We start from the raw sequence: 19441 nt of genomic DNA, 5'->3' as shown, positions 1-19441 counted from the left end.
GGCCGTACCTGCACACTCTCAAAAACGTGCTCGAAGGCCCTGGGGATGATGCCTCTCTGGGTGGGTGGGTTGGGCAGGCCCTGCATGGTGAAGGACTTCCCGCTGCCCGTCTGGCCATAGGCAAAGATGGTGCCGTTGTAGCCCTCAGTGACACCCTGCGTGGGAGGACCAAAACCCGGTGCTCAGCAGGCCCAGCACGGCCTGGCGGAGGGCCAGGGCCAGGGCCAGGTCTGAGGGGCTGACCTGGGACCCCTCCTGGGCCTCCCACCTCGATGTCCCTGGGCTGGGGGTGGGCAGGTAGACATGAATGAGGCAGAGCTCTGTCCTCAAGCTCAGTGCCTGCTGGGGTAGGAGACTGTCCCTGTGTGTGGTTAAGAGCGTGTGCCCTGGAGGCTAGCCACCTGGCTTCAAATCGGGCTCCACCCTCTAGTGGCTGTGTGCCCCTGGCCTGTTGGTACGCAGGCACCTTGAGCCTCAGTTCCCTCCTCTGAAATGAAGGGTCGGAACAGCACCTCCTCCAAGGCTGCGTGAGGTTTACCCGCGAAGTACTGCAGGCACTGGCAGTGGGGTGCTGGGGTACAGAGGTGCTCACTAAATGTCCGCCTGGATCGTGGGGGAGTGACTCCCATACAAGGCAAGTGGAGGCGAGTGTGATGTGGGGAGTTCAGGCCCTGGGCAAGGAGAGGGAGTGTGGGGGAGGGGACAGGACGGTGTGGGGAGATCCAGGCACAGCCTCCTGGGTAAGTGGATCTGGGGGAACTGAAGGGGAGGCTTGGATTTTGACAGGTGACAGAAGAGGAAGGCATTCCAGGCTGAGGGGACAGGTTGAGCGAAGACAGGAGGGAGGCTGGGCGAGGGAGATGGAAGAAGAAGCTGAGAAGGAAGGTAGGGCAAACGGGTGGCACCCTGAGGTCATTCTTCGTTCAGGTGCACTTATTCCTTCCCTGTGCCAGGCACCATGCTCTGGCAGGGGACAGAGCAATGAATCAGGCGGACACCCAGTCCCCGCCCTGGCACATAAGGACACAAATTCTAGAACCTCGTGTGAGGAGGGGGGAGCCCAGTGTCAGAACCTGGGCCAGAGAGCTGCTCCTGGACCCCAAGGGCCCACGTGGATCTCTGCCTGCTTCCACTGCAAAAGCCCGCCCCGTAGACCGCGTGGGGCTCCGGTCTCAGGGGACTGCTGGGGAAGGAAGACGGGCCACTGTTCACAGTTCCTTGGAGGGAGGCCTCATTTTCATGGGCAGAACTGGACACTGTCACCTCTCCCTTGTCTGAGGAAACCCTGACCACTGGGTAGGCTGCACACAGGCACGGGTCCCTTGCGGAGGGGTGAGGCTGTGCAGACCCATCACCCAACCGGGGCCACAGCCAGGCTCCTCAGAGCCAGGGGCACACGAAGTCCCAGGAACATGGTGCAGCGCCCAGAGTATCAACGTCACCCAAACCCAGACAAGAGTCCACATAAACATAAATACCCCTGCACCATCCAGGGGGGTAGCTACCAGCCACGCTAGTACATGCCTGGGGCAAATGAGATACTGCATTTATTTTATTTTAGTTAATTTGCACTTAAAAATGGAAGCAGCGTAAAGTATTTTCCCACTAAACACAGTTCAGTGTGCTTCATTTCATTTTTACCGGGGACTCTCGCGCATCTGAACTGAGATGTGCTCTAGTGTACGATGGTCTTCTAGGAGCCAAGCAGCCACGGGGGGACTTTGGGAAGCTTTGGGAAAAGTGAGCCCCTTCCACTGGGTGGACGTCCAAGGACAAGGACCCGATGGGGAGAAGACTGGACGAGATGACCCCTCAGGTCCCTTCAGCCTGGAAACCCAGGACAGAGAGGAACAGCCTGCCATCCCCAGAGCCTGGGACCACCCCCCGGGAGAGAGGCCCTCATCCTCTGGGCATCGTCCTGGGGCAGGGCCTGACCACTGGGGCGCTCTGGGCTTCAGAACGCTGCAGCCGCTCCAGGGTTCTGACTATCTTGGAGAAGATATCTTGGTGCAGCCAAAGCTGGTGTTCTGGGGATGTTTAATGGCCTGCCGTCCAAAACAAAAAAGGTTCCGTGGTCACATCTATTTTGGAAACACTGGGTTAAAGAAGTTATAGTGGTTTCTTCAAGCGAGGGAGCGTGTACAAAGCATTTCCCAAACTTCCCCTCTTTACCTGGAGCCACCTGTCCCATCTCAACTAGTGATGCACTGGCAGCTGGGGAGATGTTGGTAGAAACGAAAGAGCCCTTGCCCAGCGGACAGCAGGTGCAGATCCAGCCCCACCTCTATCAGACTCCCTGTGAAATGTGAGTGCCCCTCCCTGCTATGAAGCTCAAAGGAGCAGAAGCAGGGACTGGTGAGATCGTCCTCCCTCCCCCATAGGATTAAGAGAGGGCTCTGAATGCTGAGGGGGAGAAAGCAGAGGGATGGGGAGGGGGAGGGAGAAGGAGAAGGAAGCTGGAGAAAGTGGCTGGAGCGTTTAGAGAAGCCCTGAAGCTCACAGGCGAGGGTGGGGGCAGGCGGTCCGGCAGGCTGGAGTTCCGGTGGGAGAGGGGCTGCAGGGGCGGGGATGCGGGCAGCCTCAGCACTGGGCGCACTGGAGACCTGGGCACAGACCTGGTGGGCGGGTTCCTGCTCTCCTGCCCGCAGAGGTCTTCAGACCAACCTGCTGGTGTCCAGGGGGCCTCCGGCGGCCTGGGGGCAGTGCCGTCCCTCGGGACCCCTCAGGGCGGCCCAAGTCCTGCCCAGCCGGTCCTCGGAGGCGGCCTCCCGGCGCGCTCACCTCCACCAGCGGGTAGGCGATCTCGTTGTAGATCTGCTCCGTGAAGTGGTCCATGAAGTAGGCGCCGTCGAAGGTGAACTGCTTGGGCGGCTCGTCGGTGGCGCTGGGGTTCTGGATGAAGCACTGGCCGCGCGCCGCGTCCACCGTCACCACCGGCTGGCAGTTCAGCTCCCGCTCCCGCTGGTTCATGGGGCGGCAGCGCACCACCACCTTCACCGACTCCGAGGCCATCGCGCCCCGGCAGGGCTCCCCCGGGCGCGGGCCGGCCCGGACTACGCGGTTGGGACAGACAACCGCCCGGCAGGGGACCCCTGGCCGCCTGGAGCGGGGACACGGCGAAAGGCCGGCGCAGGGGGCAGGGCCGGCACAGGGGGCGGGTCCTCGTGGAGGGGTCGGGGCTGCGGAGTGAGTCGCAGGACCGGAGCCGGGGCCGCTGCCTCCTTCCGCGGCCGGGCTCGCCTATCCCCGAGGCCGGGCCCTGGCGGGGAAGTGGGGGATCCGCGCTGCAGGCGCCGCAAGACCCAAGCTCCCAGCCGTCCGCTTGCCCTCAGGCTACCGCGGCGTTCGCGGTTGCATAGCAACGCGCGTGGCGTCACAGGTGGCGGCCCGCGGGAAGGTCCACGTGCAGCCCGCGCTCGGCCGCCGCCCGAGTGTGGACAGGTGTAGCCCCGGCTCGAAGCCTGCCCGCTCCGTCCCGCCCGCTGTCTTCCCCGATGCAGCCCCGGGGCAGAGAGGTGAAGCCACTGGCCCCAGGTTGCCCAGCCAAGCGGGGAGGCCAGGCCTGACGCCACCGCTGAGAAAGGTACCAGAGGAGGGGCCTCTCGCGGGGTCAGAGACCCACTGAGACAGGCAACCAGGACTTGCTTTTCTCACATCCCTGCCTCAGAGTCCCTGGAACAAGGCAAATTGTCCTTCCAATGCCGCCCTCGTTTTTTCTAAGCCTCAAGATGAACAAACAAAACACTCTGAGAGCCAAGGTCTTTTTAGCTGTAGAGGCTGCCTGGCCTGTCTCCTGGCTCAGCACACGTCCCTCCAGCCAGAACAGCAGCCTCTAGGCTCCACTCTGCACAGAAATAGTCAGCTGCCTGCCAGGCATCTAGTAGGCGCTGGGAGACAGCCCAATCCCTGCCCTCCTGGCGTCCATAGTCTAATTGAGTGGGGGAGACTGACATCAAAAACAAATCTCCCACATACAAAAACCCCATCAATGAACTAGTCATTACAAACTAAAGGGCCAGTTCGGTGGAACATCCAACAGGGGGACCGTACCCGCACCCCTCCCCCGCAGGCTTCCAGAGAGTGACAGGAGCTGAGATGCTAAGGTTGAGTTAACCAGGCAAAAGGCAGGGAGGACAAGACCTGTCCAGGCTGTGCAAAGGTCCTGTGGCGTGCTGCAGGAGCAGAAGGAAAGCCCAAGTTGCCAGAGCACAGGACTTGAGTCTTTTTCCCACAGGAAATAACCACTGAAGACTTTAAGCAGGAGAGAGAGGATTTGAAAATACTGATCCGATTCCTTCAGGACACCCTCTGCCTCAGAGAACAAGACCTGTCGCTCTGCCGGCCAGCACCATCTGAAGGTATGTTGGCAAACAAAAACAAAACAGGAAAACTGAACAGAGACATCACCTTTCAAAGGAAAAGTCGGTACTGGACAATCCGAAGAAATGCGTTTTATTTCAAGTACATACAGCAAAGAGAACTGGGCTACCCAGGTGGTGCTGGTTGGAAAAGAGAGAAAACTGATCTACGATTAAGACATTGACGTGCTTGCACACATGGTCAAAAACCTTGGCCTATCTGTGCCACGTGCACAATAAATGCTGTGAAAAGGAATGTTAAAGTGCTTTGGGAGCACCCCTGACACCGTATCCACATGGATAATTTGCACAAAACACATCCATCACAGAGGCAAAGCTCTGGCCTAAACTGGGCCAGTTACCAGCTCTTACATGTGCGGCTCCAGTGCTCTCATCCTGGGCCCTGTGTCAGCAAACCCCTCTCCTTGCCAGGGAAATGTAGGGCTGGGTACTCCCACTAGGGACCAGGGCTTTGCCCAGGGAGATGGGTTCAGGTAACAATGGCTGCACAGGGAATTCCGGGTTCCCGTTCACGTTCAGTACAGAATCAGCGCTGTAGTTCCAGTGAGATGAGCCCCCAAGGGCAGCTTCCTCCTATCTCTTCTGACAATAATGACAAGGTCCCTCGCCAAGACCATCCTGGCAGCGGGATTGTAAGCTGGGAGCACCAGCTCCCCAGAACCCTCCCTCCGTTTCTCTTCTGTGGGGCTGCTATTCATGGGAGGAGTCAGAATCTTGTTACTTTCAAGGCACCGAACAGTCACATCCAACTCCCAGGGGAGGGAGAGGGCAGCCCCAGATTCATGACCAGGCCTCTGCCTTAGAAATAGAAGTTCACCCACAGTGAGCTTCCTCCCTCGCTTGGTAATTAGTGTCTGTCAAGTGTATCAATAAAGGGGGATACCTGCCCGTCAGCACGGGATCAGTCCTGCAGACTACAGTCATGTCCGTGACTCGCTCTGTCCATTGAGGCCAAGCCCCCCCTGGCAGAGCCCACATCAGTTCTAACTGTGGACGGCTCTCCTCTGACCCCCTCCCCAGTGGAACTAGCCTAAGGGGGGCACGGCGGCTCCCGACAGCCCGGTCAGCGCCACACTAAGGGCAATCCCCTCATCAGGTGACTTCGCAGGCAGCCGCCAAACCTGCTGCAGCCTGCAGGCTGAGCGGGACTCTGGCCAACCCTCTAAGCCCGTGGCTCACTGCTATCCCCTCAGTGTCAAGCGGCAAAAGGAAATGCACCGTGTGTGTGTGTCATGGGGAGTGGAAGGGGCTGGCAACCCTTCCCCGGCAGTGGGATCCCCACCCTGTGGTTCTGAGTACAGACAAGCCGGCTTCCCAAGCGCTGCACGGGGATTCTTTGCCCCGATGGCTCGCGTCCCTCTCTGCACACAGGGGTCCACCCCGCGCATGGGCTTTGGGTGGTGTGGCTCTTCCTCCACCCTGGCCTTTCTGCCCTCCTACCCCTGCTCCTCAGAACTCCAGGGAAGACTCCCTTTCCTCAGATGACTTGAGAAACAGGCAGCCAGGACGTGGCCCACGGGCTCCAATGAGTCATCTCTGTCTCTCATGAGAGGGCGCTCTCCCAGGCCTTTGCCCAAAGTGAAACCTCACTCCTCCCGCCTCCCCAGGCACCTCACCCTCCGTGTCTGGCTGCCTGTCAGGAGCTCTCCAGAGACTCCCAGTCAGGGCCCCGGAGCCTGGCCTCCTAAGGAGAGGCTACCCCTCCACTGGGACTAACTCTTCCTGCTCCCGGGAAGCCCAGAGGACAAGCCCCCAAGCCACCCAGCAAGTTCACGGAAGCCTGGAGATCTGCTACCCGCCCTGCAGTCTCAAGGGGCCACATGTCGAGGGAGAATCCCCAATCTCAGGGCTCCGCCACAGTCAGGGAAGCGATGGAAGGCTGGTCCAAGGGGCTGAGTGACTGAATGGAACTGACCAGGGGGGTGGAAGAAGGGCAGAGAGAGCCCAGGGACCCGGGGGAGGCCAGGCCTGTTGTTGGTGTGGGGCCTGGCCTCCTAGCCCAGGCCCTGCAGTTCTGCCTCGGACTTGGCGTGGCCAAGGGGCCGGAGTGTCCGGGGAGGCCTGCTCTCGGGCCCACAGTCCTGCTCCTCGTAGCTGGGGTTCAGGCGGCCCATGTCCAGCGAGCAGAAGATGCTCCGCGCAGTCCCCGCGTGGTGCTCCACCAGGGCCTCCAGGCTGGGGAACTCGGCGGGCAGGTGCTGGGGGAGGGAAGGGCTTCAGTCCCAGCTCCCCCTGCCCCATGGCTGGTGCCGGGCACCAACCACCCCCTCGCCTGGGATCCTGCCCCACTTCAGAGAGGAGGAAGTTCGAGCTCAGGGAGGTCACCGTCCTGCTCACAGCACAGCCGGGCACCATTTCCTCTCTCTCTCCTCCCAGCCTGGCCGGGCCGGAGGCACTTAGCATGGAGGGAAGGGTGCACATCGAAAAAGGCCCGGAAACCTGTGATCATCCAAGACTCCAGTCCTGGAGACGCAGAGGCTGTCTGAGCCTAAGGAGGCCCCTACCCTGAGTCAGCTTCCTCCTCTGCTAAGAGATGGTTAGGGTGTGGGAAGGCAGACTTGAAAGCCGGGATTCCCACAGATTGTGAAGCATGGCGCTAGCCCCAGACTCTGCTAGTGGGACCCCCCAAGGCCTCTAGAGGGGGGCGAGGGCGAGCCCAGAGGTAGAGGTGGGGTTGAGTGGGCCAGTGGGGCGGGGGCAGCAGGGACGATGGCTAAGGAGCTCGGTGGAGGTAAATAAGGGATGGGGCCAGAGCGAGCCCAGGGGGACCAGAAGGGGGGCGCGTGGGGGGCTGACTGCCCGCACTCTACCTCCACGCTGTAGCGGCCCAGGTGGTTCCGGAAGACTTGGTGGGGCACCACGCCGCACTGTGTCCGCACGGACAGGCACCACTGTCCGCAGGCGCCCGGCTCGGGCCACAGCAGGAAGGCCCCGAGCACGTCTCTCCGGAGCAGGACGAGGGCACTGGGCCTGATGGCAGAGGGAGAGGCTGAGGGTGGGACCTCTAGTCTGGACTGTTTCAGGCTGCTCCCAGGCAATGGTGTATCAGCCCCAGAGCATCTTTTAAAATACATATATTTGTTGTTGTTGTTTTCAAGGAGGAAGGGAGAGGGAGAGAGAATCATTGATGGGCTGCCTCCTGCACGTCCCACAATGGGAGACAGAGCCCGCAACCCAGACATATGGCCTGTGACCTGATTCATACACAGGTCGGCGCTCAACCACTGAGCCACGCTGGCTGGGCCCAAACCATCTTAAACAAGGTACCTGTCCGAGAACAGGGCCTGCAGGACAGGGAGCTTTTAGCCTTCCTTTCAGGCTTCTAGGGCGTCCTTAACTGACCATTTCAAGAGCATTTCAAAGACCTGACACTGAGGGAGCTGTCGCCTGGTGCTGAGGTCTTTCCTCCTTGGAATGACCTCACTTGATCCTCCCACAGCCCGGCCACGAAGGTCCTGTTGTTATCCCCTCTCTAAACCTGAGAAACTGAGGCCCAAGATGCTGGAGACTCTGGCCCGAGATCAGGAACGCCTTGCCCTTGCCCAGGAATATGCACCTACATGGCAGGGCCCTGAGGGGCAGGGGGCGCCCACAGCCTATTTCTCTGCTCACCCCAAGGGGCTGGGCATTCAGCCAGGCCAGGCCCCTCCTACCTGGAGATCCCAGCAAAGGCCCAGATGTTCTCGGTCAGGCTGCCCTCACTTTCCACCAGGCTCGCGGGGCCGCCAGGACCTTGCGGCCATGCCTCCCACGCGCCAGGAACTATGGAGACCATCCAGAAGTCAGAGGGAGAGACCGATTCGTCCTAACCCAGCCCACCTCACCCCCACAGGCCCTATGACCCCTCCTCACCAGCAGCCACACATCCAGCCTCCAAAGGACACATCCGCACACAAGCACAGCCCACACCAGCTCAGCACATCCACAGCCACACCATCACCGCTGCGAGCCCCGGCACTTGGATGCGGATGCACTCACGTGGGCACGACACACAGTCACTCACAGCACAGCCTCTGCTCGGAGGCGCCGGCAAGGCCTGGCAGGGAGACTTTGGGGCCCACTCCCTCCGACTCACACAGGTGCCCAGGCCGCGCCCCAGGTACGCACGGGGCAGGCGTGCTCCTGCTACTCACAGGCCTCCCGGGCCGACAGCTGCAGCTGGGTCTCGTAGGTGCAGCCGCGGTAGGCCCCGGAGCGGATCACCTTGCTGCGGATGGCCTTCTTGCGCACCAGGGTCGGGGAGCAGTAGGGATTCCCCAGGCGGGAATGGCGGGCACTCCCACAGCCTTCCAACTCCAGCAGCTCCTTCTAGGGTACCAAGAGGGCCCAGTGAGGTTGGCAGATCGGGTCTATCACGTCGGATCAGGCGAGCCCTCCCTCTGAAGTCCAGCAACCACCTCCACGTGATGCCAAAACCTCACCCAATTCCCTGCCCACTCCCTGGCTGGGGTTGGGGGGCTGCATACCCCACTGCCCATGGGCCCCTCTGCTGACAGCCGCCGGAAGGAGACCAGTGCACGCACGTTCTGTGAGAGCTGATCACGGACGAAGGGCTCCCGGACTAGGCCAGGGGGCCTCCCAGGGCTGGCCAGTGGCTTCAGGGGCACATCCCCTGCGGGCCCGGGGCAGGGCTCAGGCTGTGCCCGCTCTGCAGGGTGCTGCGAGAGGTAAGCAAGCTGGAAGGAGCGGCAGAGCAGCAGGTGCAGGATCTGGACCTAGGGAGGGGAGGGGCGGGGAGGGCTCCAGTGAGGGAGATCTCCCGGCCAACACCCTAGGCATCAACCCACTCCCCAAAGGGGCATGCCACTCCTTGGCTTGGGATGCTCTTCCTGTAAGTGGGAAAACGCCTACTTACCCTCAAAACCTCACCACCATGCAGCCTCCCCTACCTGAGCATCTACTCTGCTCCAGGCATCATGCTTGCAGCTGGGAACACCTGGGCTAAATGCACCCCACCCCATGCATTGGGTCAGCACCCTCTCAGAGGGCTGGCTAAGAGCCCAGGCCTTGGAGTCACAGACCCTGGCATCCGACCTGGGCTCTGTCCCTTAGGAGCTGCTGTGTGACCCTGGGCAGAGCATGGCACCTCTGGCCTCATTCCCACCTCCCTGCGCTCCTTCCAAAGGAAGCACAAAAATTCCTGGGCCAAGGCCCAGCTCTCTCCCCAGCACACACACTTCCACACACTGGAATTGTGAGCTCCAGGTCCAAGGCCATGTCTCAGCCACGCTCTCTCCAGGAGCCAGCACGGGGCTGGGCCTTCAGGGTGATGGCCAGTGCTTGCTGCGGGATGGAACCAGACCCAGCCTCTTCTTGCTGAACTGGCTGCCAAGGCTGCTGTTTGCAGCGGCCACACTGGCTTTGACTTCCGGGATCTACCTGCCCACCCACCGGCTCCACGGAGCCGCACACTGGAACCTGGGCCCAGTCTCTGCTCTGGAGGGACTCCAGTGTCTGTAATTAGGGACAGGCCTAACGATGACAGGGTGTGGTTTAGGTCACAGGTCCCCACAAGGGGGTGGCGGGCTACAGAGTCACAGTGGGCTGCACAGGCACATGGGCTGAGCCTTGAAGGGCCAGTTGGAATTCGCCAGGATGAGAAGGTGAAGGGCACCCAGGTAGAGAGAACAGCAGGAGCCAAGGTGTGGCAGGGTGACCTTCCAACACCGCAGTGCATGGCCTAGTCTTCAAGCACTGACTTGCTCCTGTGGAGTCCTCAGTGGGCAGAGGCATAGAAGGAGCCTGTGTGGCAATGTGTCCAGGTCTGGAGGGGGCTCAGGACAGCTTGGCCAAGCCCTCCATGGCCCCTCGGTCCCTGGAACCCCATGCTGACGCACAGCACCCTTCCACACCAGCCTCAGTGGTGGTCCCCTGCCTGGGCCCCAGGTACCTCTCCAGGCTGTCTGCCCACAAAAAGGTGACAGAAGAGCTTGCTGGCTGGGCTCCGTGGGTTTCGGGCCACAAAGGCAAACTGGCAGTCGTCTGGGCACCAGGTGGAGTAGAGTATTCGCCTCAGGGCGTGTGCCATCAGGAGCACCTGGGGAGGCAGCGGGCATGACAGCCTTCGTCAGACCTACCACTGGGGCTGCAGCTGCCAGCCCAGTGTGAGCCAGCCCTGCGGGCCCCACACACCTGCTGGCAGGACTCCTGGGTCTGCTCTCCAGCCTGTGTGCCCAGTTTCAGGCCCACCCAGCTCCTGGGGGAAAGAATTCTTCCCTCCTTCCAGGCCTGCCCAAACCCTGCTTCAAATCGAGAGGTAATACCTCATCCTTCCCTGGCTACTGGGCTTAGATCTCTTACTCCCTCTACCCCCTGCTGGAACCGCGGGGCATTCACAGCCTGCAGGGGGTCGCAGAGAGGCAGGACAGCAGGCCCTGGGGTGCACTCCTGGTCTGGGAGGTGGATGAGCTGGGTTTGCATCCTGGCTCTGCCACTGTCTCTCTCTGTATGCCTTGGGCAGGTGAGTAAAGCCCTCCACCGCCCCCCCTGATGGGGCTGTTGGTGGGTCAGTGAGACCTTGTGCAAGTGGCACAGGGCCCCTTCGGTGCACACCTCAGGGACACCAGGGGCACCCGTCTTAGGAGGTGGCACCCAGCCTCCTGGTGTGTACCGTCTGGCATGCAGTTAGCGTTCAACAAACGCTGGCTTGCACCGGGAGAGGCTGGGCGAAGGAACAGGGGCCCCCTAGCCTCCAGCCTGAGTCTGGCCCCCCTTCTATAGTCATGAGAGGCTGGCCACAGCCCGCTGGGCAGGCCACGTAGGGGCCCAGAAACTTGCCAAAACCTCACGAGCCGTTCCTGGCTCAGGCCAGGAGGTACTGCCTGGAGGTTTTGGAGGGCCGGGATCAGGGGTGAGGTGGATGAGAAACGGGCTGCCTGCTGAGCTTGCCTTGGGGGGCTCCCTGGAGAGAGGACTCCAAAGGCCCTGAGCAGGCTGGGAAGCCGGGAGGCTCCGGGGCAGTGCAGGGCCTGCGTGGAGGCAAGTGCATCTTGGAGGACACCTGTCCTGCCCAGTCCTCACCTGCACCCCCGGGTTCCTACCTCACCCTCCCCGCTGTAGATCTTGAGGCCCTGGAGGCTGAATTTCAGGATGACGGCCCGGCGTCGGGGACAGTCCTGGTGGAAGAGAGTTGGTGGGGGGCAGGTATTACCTCTCAGGCCCTGCCCTGCCCAGCCCAGCCTCAGTACCAGTCACTATGGGTGGTTAACCAACTCCCCCACCTGCCAGGGGACTGAGCCCTGGACAATGGACCCTCAGGAGCCAGGGAAGGGTGACTGACTCCTGGCAGACCTCCCCCAGCCAGGACCATCCCCCGCATCTCCCAGCTGTGCCTTCTACCCTGGGGACGCTCGTGACAACTAAGGGAGAGAGTCCCTGGGCATAGGGCATGTGGCTCCAGGAGCCTGGGTGTGGAATGGCTTTGGTCCTGCCCTCCCTGGGCCTCACTTGCTCCCTCTCTATGGTTGGGGGTGGGGACCAGATGGATGGTCCCAGCGGCCATTCCAAGGCCGGGACCCCCACCAGCGAAGCGCCCTCCTCAGCTCTCCTACCTTCAGTGCCCACAGCTGCTGTTGCACCAGCCACACGCCCTCCTGGGTGTCCAGGTCATCCACGGAGAAGGAACCCACGTACTGCTTGGGCGTGGGTGGGGGTGGGAGGGAGGCAGGGAAGTCAAGCTCATGGCTCCTGACCCCCATCCCCAAATCCCCCGCCAAGCACACACTGCTCTCTGGGTAAGCGTGGCAGAGCACTGTACTCGGAGTCCGGGCTCTGCTATTTCCCAGCAGGTGGCCTTGTCAAGCCACTCCGCCCCGGAAGCCTCATCTCATCTATGCCAACACACACATTCCCGCGCCTGGGTCAGGGAGGGAAGAGACAGAAATAGGTCCTCCCCATAGCTCCTCCCCACCCCCAGGACCTGCTACCCAGTCTCCGCCCACCAGAGCACCCATGGGAGAAGTGGGAGAAACCCACCTGGGCAAACTTGGTGATGCACCTGGGTCGGTGAGGGGCAGGGCCGCAGTCAGAGGCCCTCCGGCCCCTGGCCCCAGCCTTCTGCATGGCCCCCAGGGTGCCCAGCTTCAGGCCTCACGGGAGAGAAGGCTGCAAAGGGCAAGGCAGAGGGCTGGTTCCTAGGCAGTCGAACCCCGTGCTCCCATTGGATGCCAGTCAGCTCCTTCATTGGACAAACCCTTACTGAGCATGTGCAGTGTGTCAAGCCAGGACTGGGCACTGGAAACACAGGGGACACAGAGACCTGAACAGAATAACCCCCCTCCCCGCCCCCATGCAGCCAACATTCTCGTGGGGGAAAGACATTGGATAAGACAGGGAATATGCTAGGTGGTGACAAAGCGGAGAGGAAGATATGAAATGCAGGTTGGGAGTTGACTGCAGCCGAAGGAGTGAGGTTTGGGAAACAGCTGAAGGAAGGGGTGCGGCAGTCCACGCCCTGGGTCAGACATTGACCCCTGTGCTCTGGGCTGGGCTTCTACAAAGAGCAGGGGGGTGGGGCAGTACCACCCAAGAGGAGGGGTGTGACAGCAGGGAGACCAGTCTGCAAAGGCAGAGTGAAAGCAGCTGGGCCCTGAGGTGGCCGGAGCCAGGCTGGGACTTGGGAACGGCCGCTCTGTCCTGCGGCAGTGGGGAGCCACAGCAGGTTCCAGGACAGGAGCGCTGTAGCCTTCGGGGGTGGCCCGTGAGCTGGACGCCTAGAGCGACCCCATAGGCCCCTGGCTTATCAGCTCAGACTGACTCCAGCCCCTGGCCCGAGCCCCCACCACTGATGCTGAGCCAGGAGGCGGGAAAGGTGGACAATGCCCAGGGGACTGCGGAGCCCCACCCCCAACCCAGCCCGGGTTCTGGTCTCTCCCGGGGTCCCTCTCCCAGATCCACCAGTGGAGGAGAGGAGGAAACCCTGTCGGGCAAGGAGAGCACTCACTCCCCACCAGAGCGCAGGGCCACAGCTGGCGCTGGTGAGCATGGAATAAAGGCACCGCAGGAAAGAATGGCTGACTGCCTCTGCCTGGGTCCCTGAGGCCTCAGCCCGTTTTTCCTGGGACCGACCCCAGCTGGCAGTGTCACCGGCCTACTTGCAATCACTGCGAGGTGGGTCCAAATCCCGTGTGACTTTGGGCAAGCCTCCTCACCTCTCTGAGCTGTTTCCTTGTCCCCAAGCCTGGAATAATGTGAGGCGTCACTGAGGAATGAGTGGAGGAGCAGGCACCCAGTGCGATGCCAGCCAGGCTCCCAGCCGATGCTCAACAAACACGGTCTCACGGGACGGGAGGCCCCACAGCCTGGTGTTCAGGAGGGAGCTTGGGAGACAGTGAGGTGGGACCACTTGCAGTGCCTCCTTGCACTGGGCCCATTTGACAGATCATCTAGTCTGGGAGGCGTGGCAGGAGAGGCCTGTCCAAGGGCCAAATTCCAGGAAAAAGGAGGGATCAGACGGTGCTGGGCAGGAAATGGGTGCGTCCTGGGTGTGCTCAACCGGCCTGCAGGGGGCCTTGGAGGCGGCTTTGGGTGCTTTGGAACAGACATTGACACTGCGCCTACCTCTGCCTGCCCGTGACCTCAGCCCCGGGCTCAGGCCGGAATGGAGGCACCAGCAGCCATCAGAGCCAGAAACAAAGGCTGCGCCATCCCCTGGAAGCCTCCGACTCCTCCCTCCGGTGCTCGCTCCCTTTCCTCGCGCTTTTTGATTCTGGTCATCTTTCACATCATGTCTATTACCTCTTATGCCTTTTACGTTTAAGTAAAGCGAAGTTAGACGTGTAGCAGGCACCAAAGCTCCGCGGCTCCCACTCCAGGTGCGGGGGTGCGGGCTTCCAGGGAACTGACCTTCCAACTTCCTAATTGTAGCGCGGGCTGGGAGGCCCTGCACCCGAGGGCGGTGAGGATCGGAGGAGGCAAAGACGGAACAAAGCGGGGGAAAGGGAGAGAGAGAGAGAACAGGATGAAAAGGCCGCTACAGGAGTGGAAAGAGTGAGGGGTAAGGAAGACAAAAGGAGAGATGAAGGCGAGACGGAGGAGGGAGGGATACGGAGCACACTCCTGCCTGTGCGGACGCAGCCCCTCAGGCAACGCAAGATGGGATGGCGCCTCCTGGGTCACCACAAACACCTTCCCTCGCACATCGCACATCGCACACCGAGACAGCTGTCTAGGATTGGGCACAGCCTCGCCCCGCGGATCCAGAGCGGTGGCTCTTGGGGATGCCCAGGTCCAGGCAGAGGGGATGGGGAGGGCACTGGTCCTCTCATGAGCCCCACTCCATCCATTATCCCCTGGGAACTCCCCCAGGAAACTGGAAGTTTCTCCCTTCCTCTCCCTCACTTCCAAGCCGCAGGGGCCCTTCAGCCCCAAGCCTGGAGTTGGGGGCTGCCCAGGGGACCAAGGAGGGTTCCAGGCTCACCCTGACCTGCATGCCTGTTCCAGGCACAAACACCCACTTATCTCTTTGGACCAGACCTGTTTTTTCTGAGGTTTTGCACAGGAGCCCGTGGGCCCAGCACCTCCCTGAGGGGACACCTTTGAAGGAGGAGGGGCTCTTGCTCCCAGGTTTCCCAGGTGGCCCTGCTTGGAGACGGGGCTGGATGGGCTAACTTGCCTGGAGGGTTCAAGGACAGAGGTCCCGGTCCACGGTACCACAGCTGATGGAGGGCCCCCTTTCCAGCATTCTGGGACACTACTCAGCCTGCAGAGTCTGGGCTTAGCAAAGGGTCACTCAGGGGGGTGAAGTCACCTGCCCAACGTCACGGGCGGGGGTGGGGGCAAGTGTGGAAGCAAACCCAGGTCTCTGGGGATCTTCCTCAAGGCCAGGCTGTGCCCTTCTCTCAGGCTCCCCTCCCCGAGCAGGGTGTCCACCTTCAGAGTCTGGTGGGTCTCAGCCTATCCAGCTGCTGCAACACCTCAGGGGCTGGGGGGCTGATGGGATCAGCAAAACAGCAGCTTTCTCTCTCTAACTGCCAGATGGTCTGGGGCTGCCAGGGACCCCCCAGTCACCTGCTTCACTCCATTGCCTTTGGCTCAGCTTCACAGATGCAACCCCCACCCCCGCCCTAACACACCCTCCAGTGCCACCCCCCCACCTGCCCTAGGCCGGGAGGAGAGAAACGGAAACCCCGCAGCCCAGGGCCAGGGCCAAGTCCCTGGATTATGGGTCCCACCAGGTTGGCTGGTGTGACCTTGGGCAAGTCACTGCACCTCGCAGCCTCCACTCCCTCACCTGTAAATGGGGAAATAACGGCAGCTACCTCCTGGGGGGCACTGGTTTCTTCCGAGACTATTTCCTAGCGGGACTCCGGGCCAGGGGAACAAAGTCTCAGCCTGTTGGAGCACTCAGGCTGGTGGGGGGCCGGGGCCCGAAACCAACATGGGGGGCGTTAATGATTCAGAGAGAAACGCAGCAGGGGAGGAGGAGCTGAGGGTGTGCGGAGGGAAGGGGGTGCTAACACAGGTGGTCGAGGGCGGCCTCTCCAAACACGACCTGCGCGGAACGTGCTGTTTTCAGGAGGGGCCGGCGCAGGGCGGAGCGCTCATGGCGGGGGGTCATCCCTACGATTGCTGATTCCTGGGGAGCGCTGCGAGGGCTTCCAGGGCAGCCCCGGCCCGGGGCAGAGGAACTCCCCGGACCCACCGAGGGGCGAGCGAGGCAGGACGCTGCAGGGGCCGGCGGGGGTGACGGGTGGTGATGGTGTTGGAGGCCGGGGCAGAGGTGGGTGACGGTGACGGTGATGGGCGGGGGGGTGACGGAGGGAGGGAGCAGAGGTGCTCCTCGCCACCGGAGACCCTCCCCCATCTCCGCGCGGGAGGACCGAGCCCGGCACCCGCCGACCCTTGCCCTGGCCCGGCTCCCGGCTCCCGGCTCCCGGCTCCCGGCTCTCAGGTGCTCACTCACCGCGGCCGCCGCGTCTCAGTCCCGTCGCCGCAGCTCCGCGCGTCTCCTCCTCCGGCTCAGCCGCCCGCCGCCCCCGGCAGCCCCCACGTGGCCGGAGGAACCAGCATTCGGATCACCTGGCGGCGGAGCCCGGCCCTCGCCCACCAATCAGCGCCCGTAGAGCGGCTCCGCTCGGTCGCACCGCCCAATCAGCGGCCGCGAGGGGCCCTGGCACCGCCCCCTTCAGCTCGCACTCCGCCTTAAAGGGTTGGGGGTAGGGGGTTGTGTCCCCGCCCGCCGAGGGCGCCTCTTCCAGGTTGGGGTCTCCCAGTGCCCAAAGCCTCGCTGACAGTCCCCCCTCCCGGAGAGTCCTTCCCGTCCCGCCCCCTGGCTAGCCCCCCCTGCCAACCAGGCTGCCCCAACGGTCCTCCTCCTCCAGGAAGCCTTCCCTGACTACCAGGGACGGACTCCTTCGCCCACTGCGGGGCCCTCGCGCCTCTTGCTGGTCGTCCCACTCCTCTAACTAGAGAGCCAGCCGTTCTGGTCAGGAGGCGAGTCCATCCCCAGTGCGAAGGGCAGAGCCTGCGAGCAAATGAACGAGGTCAGGGTCCCGTCCCGGGGAGCCTGGCCAGTCTCACCCTCCCTTCCCTCACCTGGGGTTGGGTGGGGGTAGCTCATCTTCCTCCGAACCCTTCTCAGGATTATCTGCGCCTGCGTAGCTCGGGACCTGCATCAAGACGTCTCCTCATGAACACTGATCATTGTACATGGGCCGGGACCCTGCCCTTCCGTTACAAGGAACCCACTTCGATGGGGAAATCCACTCAGCAGGGGAAAGGGATGCGCCAATCTAGCCAGAAGTGTCCCTGACAGCTCTGAGCTGGAGAGCACTCTGGTTCCCATCAGGCCAGGCATTCTACTCTCCAGGTGCCAAAACTCAAATCGCAAACCCGATGACACCCCAGAAAAGCCAGGACACAGGTGCGCAGGTCCAGGGGGGACCAAAGGCTGAGGTGAGCACGCTGGCAGAGAGAGACTTGGCCTGGGTCTGAGGACCTCAGGGGAGTCGGGAAAAGGCAGGGTTGAGCCAAGCCTGGGTACCAGGCATCCACTTTGTCTCCCCAGAGCCTCTGAACGCCTTCCAGAGGCAGCAGTGAGGTGTAATGGCTACAGGCGTGGTCCCAAGTCTGGGCACTTCACATTCACCAAATGGGACCTCAGGCAAACACCTTAATCGCTTTGGTCCCGGAGTGACTCTTCTGGAGGAATTACTAACAGCGGACTCACAGGGACGGGAGGATTCCAATGAGTTAATGTGGGCCAAGTGCTTGGCACAATGCCTGACCCATCCCGTTCCATAGTAAGCGAAGTGCTCAGTAAATATTAGCTGGTATTAGACTTTGCGTTTATTCTTAAGTGTTTTTTGTACATGATTGAATGGCAAGTGTTTATTGACTTCCACATGCCAGGTGCTCTGGGAAACCCTTCAGTGAGGAGGCCATGTGACAGCCTTGAGCCCAGGAATGAGAAGGATCGAGATGGTTTACAAATTGGTCTTGCTCTCCAAAAACCACAATTTCTGAAGCTCAGGGTACATAAAGGATAAAGGGTTAATTCTTTTTTTTAAAGGGTTAATTCTTACTAGCTTCCGAAAAATTTTAAATAGAGGACTTGCCAATTACTAGATCCACAGTCCATTTTGAGACAATTCAGAGAAAACAACACAGCCACAATTCTGTTAACTCCTGGCTCTAACACGTTTCTGATATATACAATTCAATCTGATGCATACAATTTTAAAAATAGTGACAAGGGCCCTAGCTGGTCTGGCTCAGTGGATAGAGCATCAGATTGCAGACTGACGGGTCCCAGGTTCGATTCTGGTCAAGGGCACATGCCCGGGTTGCAGGCTCCATCCCCAGTAGGGGCTGTGCAGGCGGCAGATCAGTGATTCTCTCTCATCATTCATTGATGTTTCTACTTCTCCCTCTCCCTTCATCTCTGAAATCAATAAAATATATTTGAAAAAATAGTGACAGGAATTTGTTTCAGGTCAAAATTTTTTAAAAAGCAGGGGGGGCGGGGGACAGGAATTAAATTCAGATAGTGAAATAGTTCAAACCAAAGGGGTAATTCTGCCTTCTAAATCTTTCTCAGGAGAAGGGGGCAGAGGGTCAAGATCTGAGTGGCAGGTACCGTGCTAGGTCCTGGGGATACAGGTTTACAAAAAAACCAAACACGATGGAAACCAGGCCTGGAAAGATAAATGTGTGACAGAGGTATGTGACATTCACTCTTGACTTTATAGCCTTCAAGGAGTCCTTTTTTATCGGTCTTCACCCCCACATAGGAATACAGTGTTTTAAAACCTAATGCATTTATACATTTGAAGTTTATTCCTTCATTTTTATTTCTGTATCAAAGTAATGTAACTGCCCATGTGAGCTATTCCTCTAGGTTACCAAATTCAATTGATCTAATTCCAGTAACAGCACAGAAACTCCAAGCTTCTACCATGCATGTAGACTTACTAATGATACATTAGATGTACAAGTTCAGAGGTTTGCATCAGAGGAAACATACTTCAGTGTGTGTCAGCCATCTCCTGGGCAAGCCAACCTAGTCCCACTCAGGACTGCAGCCTAGAATAGTCATCGCTGCATCCTTACCTGCCCCATTTATCTAATCCTACATTCCTGACAACACAGCTCTCAAGAGCCACCACTAGGTACAGAATGTCAACCGTTAGATTAATGACTCACTTTTGCAGGAAGCCCAAAGAAGTCACCTAGATTAAGCCGGGGAGGGAATGACAAAAAAGGCAAGCTGGGGGGTGGGGTAGGCTGAGGTGATGATCTCTGAACATGTTAGGACACACGGCCATGTCATGGTATTTCCGGATGAGTCAATAACAATGACTAAATCACACAGGTGTGAGCTTGCTATCACCCATTTACCCCTTTCTCTGAAATCCCAGAATCTGGCACTGGGGTTGCCAGCTGACAAATGTGAGTGGGATGTAACATCACATCATTTCAAAGCCAATATCCTACAATAGAACTGAAAACTAGAGCTAAGATGGGGTGCTTGGAACAAGCCTGGGCACAGCATCACCCACACCTGGTTTTTACGGCACACGCTTCCCTCCGTCTCCTCAGTAACACCTCCCCGTGTTGAGAGT

The 19441-nt window shown here is 60.2% G+C and overlaps 2 protein-coding genes across 3 annotated transcripts in view; both read right to left on the bottom strand.

The window, feature by feature from the left end:
• Nucleotides 1-3376, bottom strand: part of KIF17 (kinesin family member 17) — a 30161-nt gene extending 26785 nt beyond the window's left edge. The window contains exons 1-2 of the mRNA XM_081088154.1: nucleotides 2782-3376; nucleotides 9-155 (exon numbers count right to left, since the gene is read on the bottom strand). Of these exons, the coding sequence (XP_080944280.1) occupies nucleotides 9-155; nucleotides 2782-3012 (378 nt within the window). The 5' untranslated portion in view covers nucleotides 3013-3376. The remainder of the gene's footprint in view (nucleotides 1-8; nucleotides 156-2781) is intronic.
• Nucleotides 3377-4436: 1060 nt separating this feature from the next.
• Nucleotides 4437-16356, bottom strand: SH2D5 (SH2 domain containing 5). Of its 2 annotated transcripts, none has more exons than XM_081087598.1 (10): nucleotides 16282-16356; nucleotides 12354-12482; nucleotides 11930-12010; nucleotides 11420-11494; nucleotides 10270-10416; nucleotides 8903-9094; nucleotides 8513-8687; nucleotides 8033-8141; nucleotides 7190-7349; nucleotides 4437-6577 (listed from the first exon to the last, which is right to left on the bottom strand). In XM_081087598.1, exons 2-10 carry the CDS (start codon nucleotides 12438-12440, stop codon nucleotides 6374-6376), a joined length of 1230 nt encoding a protein of 409 aa, XP_080943724.1. In that variant the 5' UTR covers nucleotides 12441-12482; nucleotides 16282-16356; the 3' UTR covers nucleotides 4437-6373. The 2 variants fall into 2 exon arrangements, with proteins under 2 accessions (XP_080943724.1, XP_080943723.1); XM_081087597.1 differs by having other exon boundaries at nucleotides 8846-9094; nucleotides 16282-16343.
• Between the last annotated feature and the right edge of the window lie 3085 nt (nucleotides 16357-19441).

Source organism: Myotis nattereri, assembly GCF_964212035.1.
Source record: "Myotis nattereri genome assembly, chromosome: 3".
In the NCBI taxonomy this organism is placed as follows: domain Eukaryota; kingdom Metazoa; phylum Chordata; class Mammalia; order Chiroptera; family Vespertilionidae; genus Myotis; species Myotis nattereri.
This window is presented reverse-complemented; position numbering and strand designations above follow the sequence as displayed.

What these genes read in the sequence shown, in the direction of transcription:
- SH2D5 (XM_081087597.1), bottom strand. Translation starts at nt 12,440, where the DNA reads ATGCAGAAGGCTGGGGCCAGGGGCCGGAGGGCCTCTGACTGCGGCCCT. An exon ending in GCATCACCAAGTTTGCCCAG is followed by an intron (nt 12,011 to 12,353) that starts GTGGGTTTCTCC and finishes ACGCCCAAGCAG; the next exon opens with TACGTGGGTTCCTTCTCCGT. An exon ending in TGGGCCGCTACAGCGTGGAG is followed by an intron (nt 6,578 to 7,189) that starts GTAGAGTGCGGG and finishes TCCCTCCCCCAG; the next exon opens with CACCTGCCCGCCGAGTTCCC.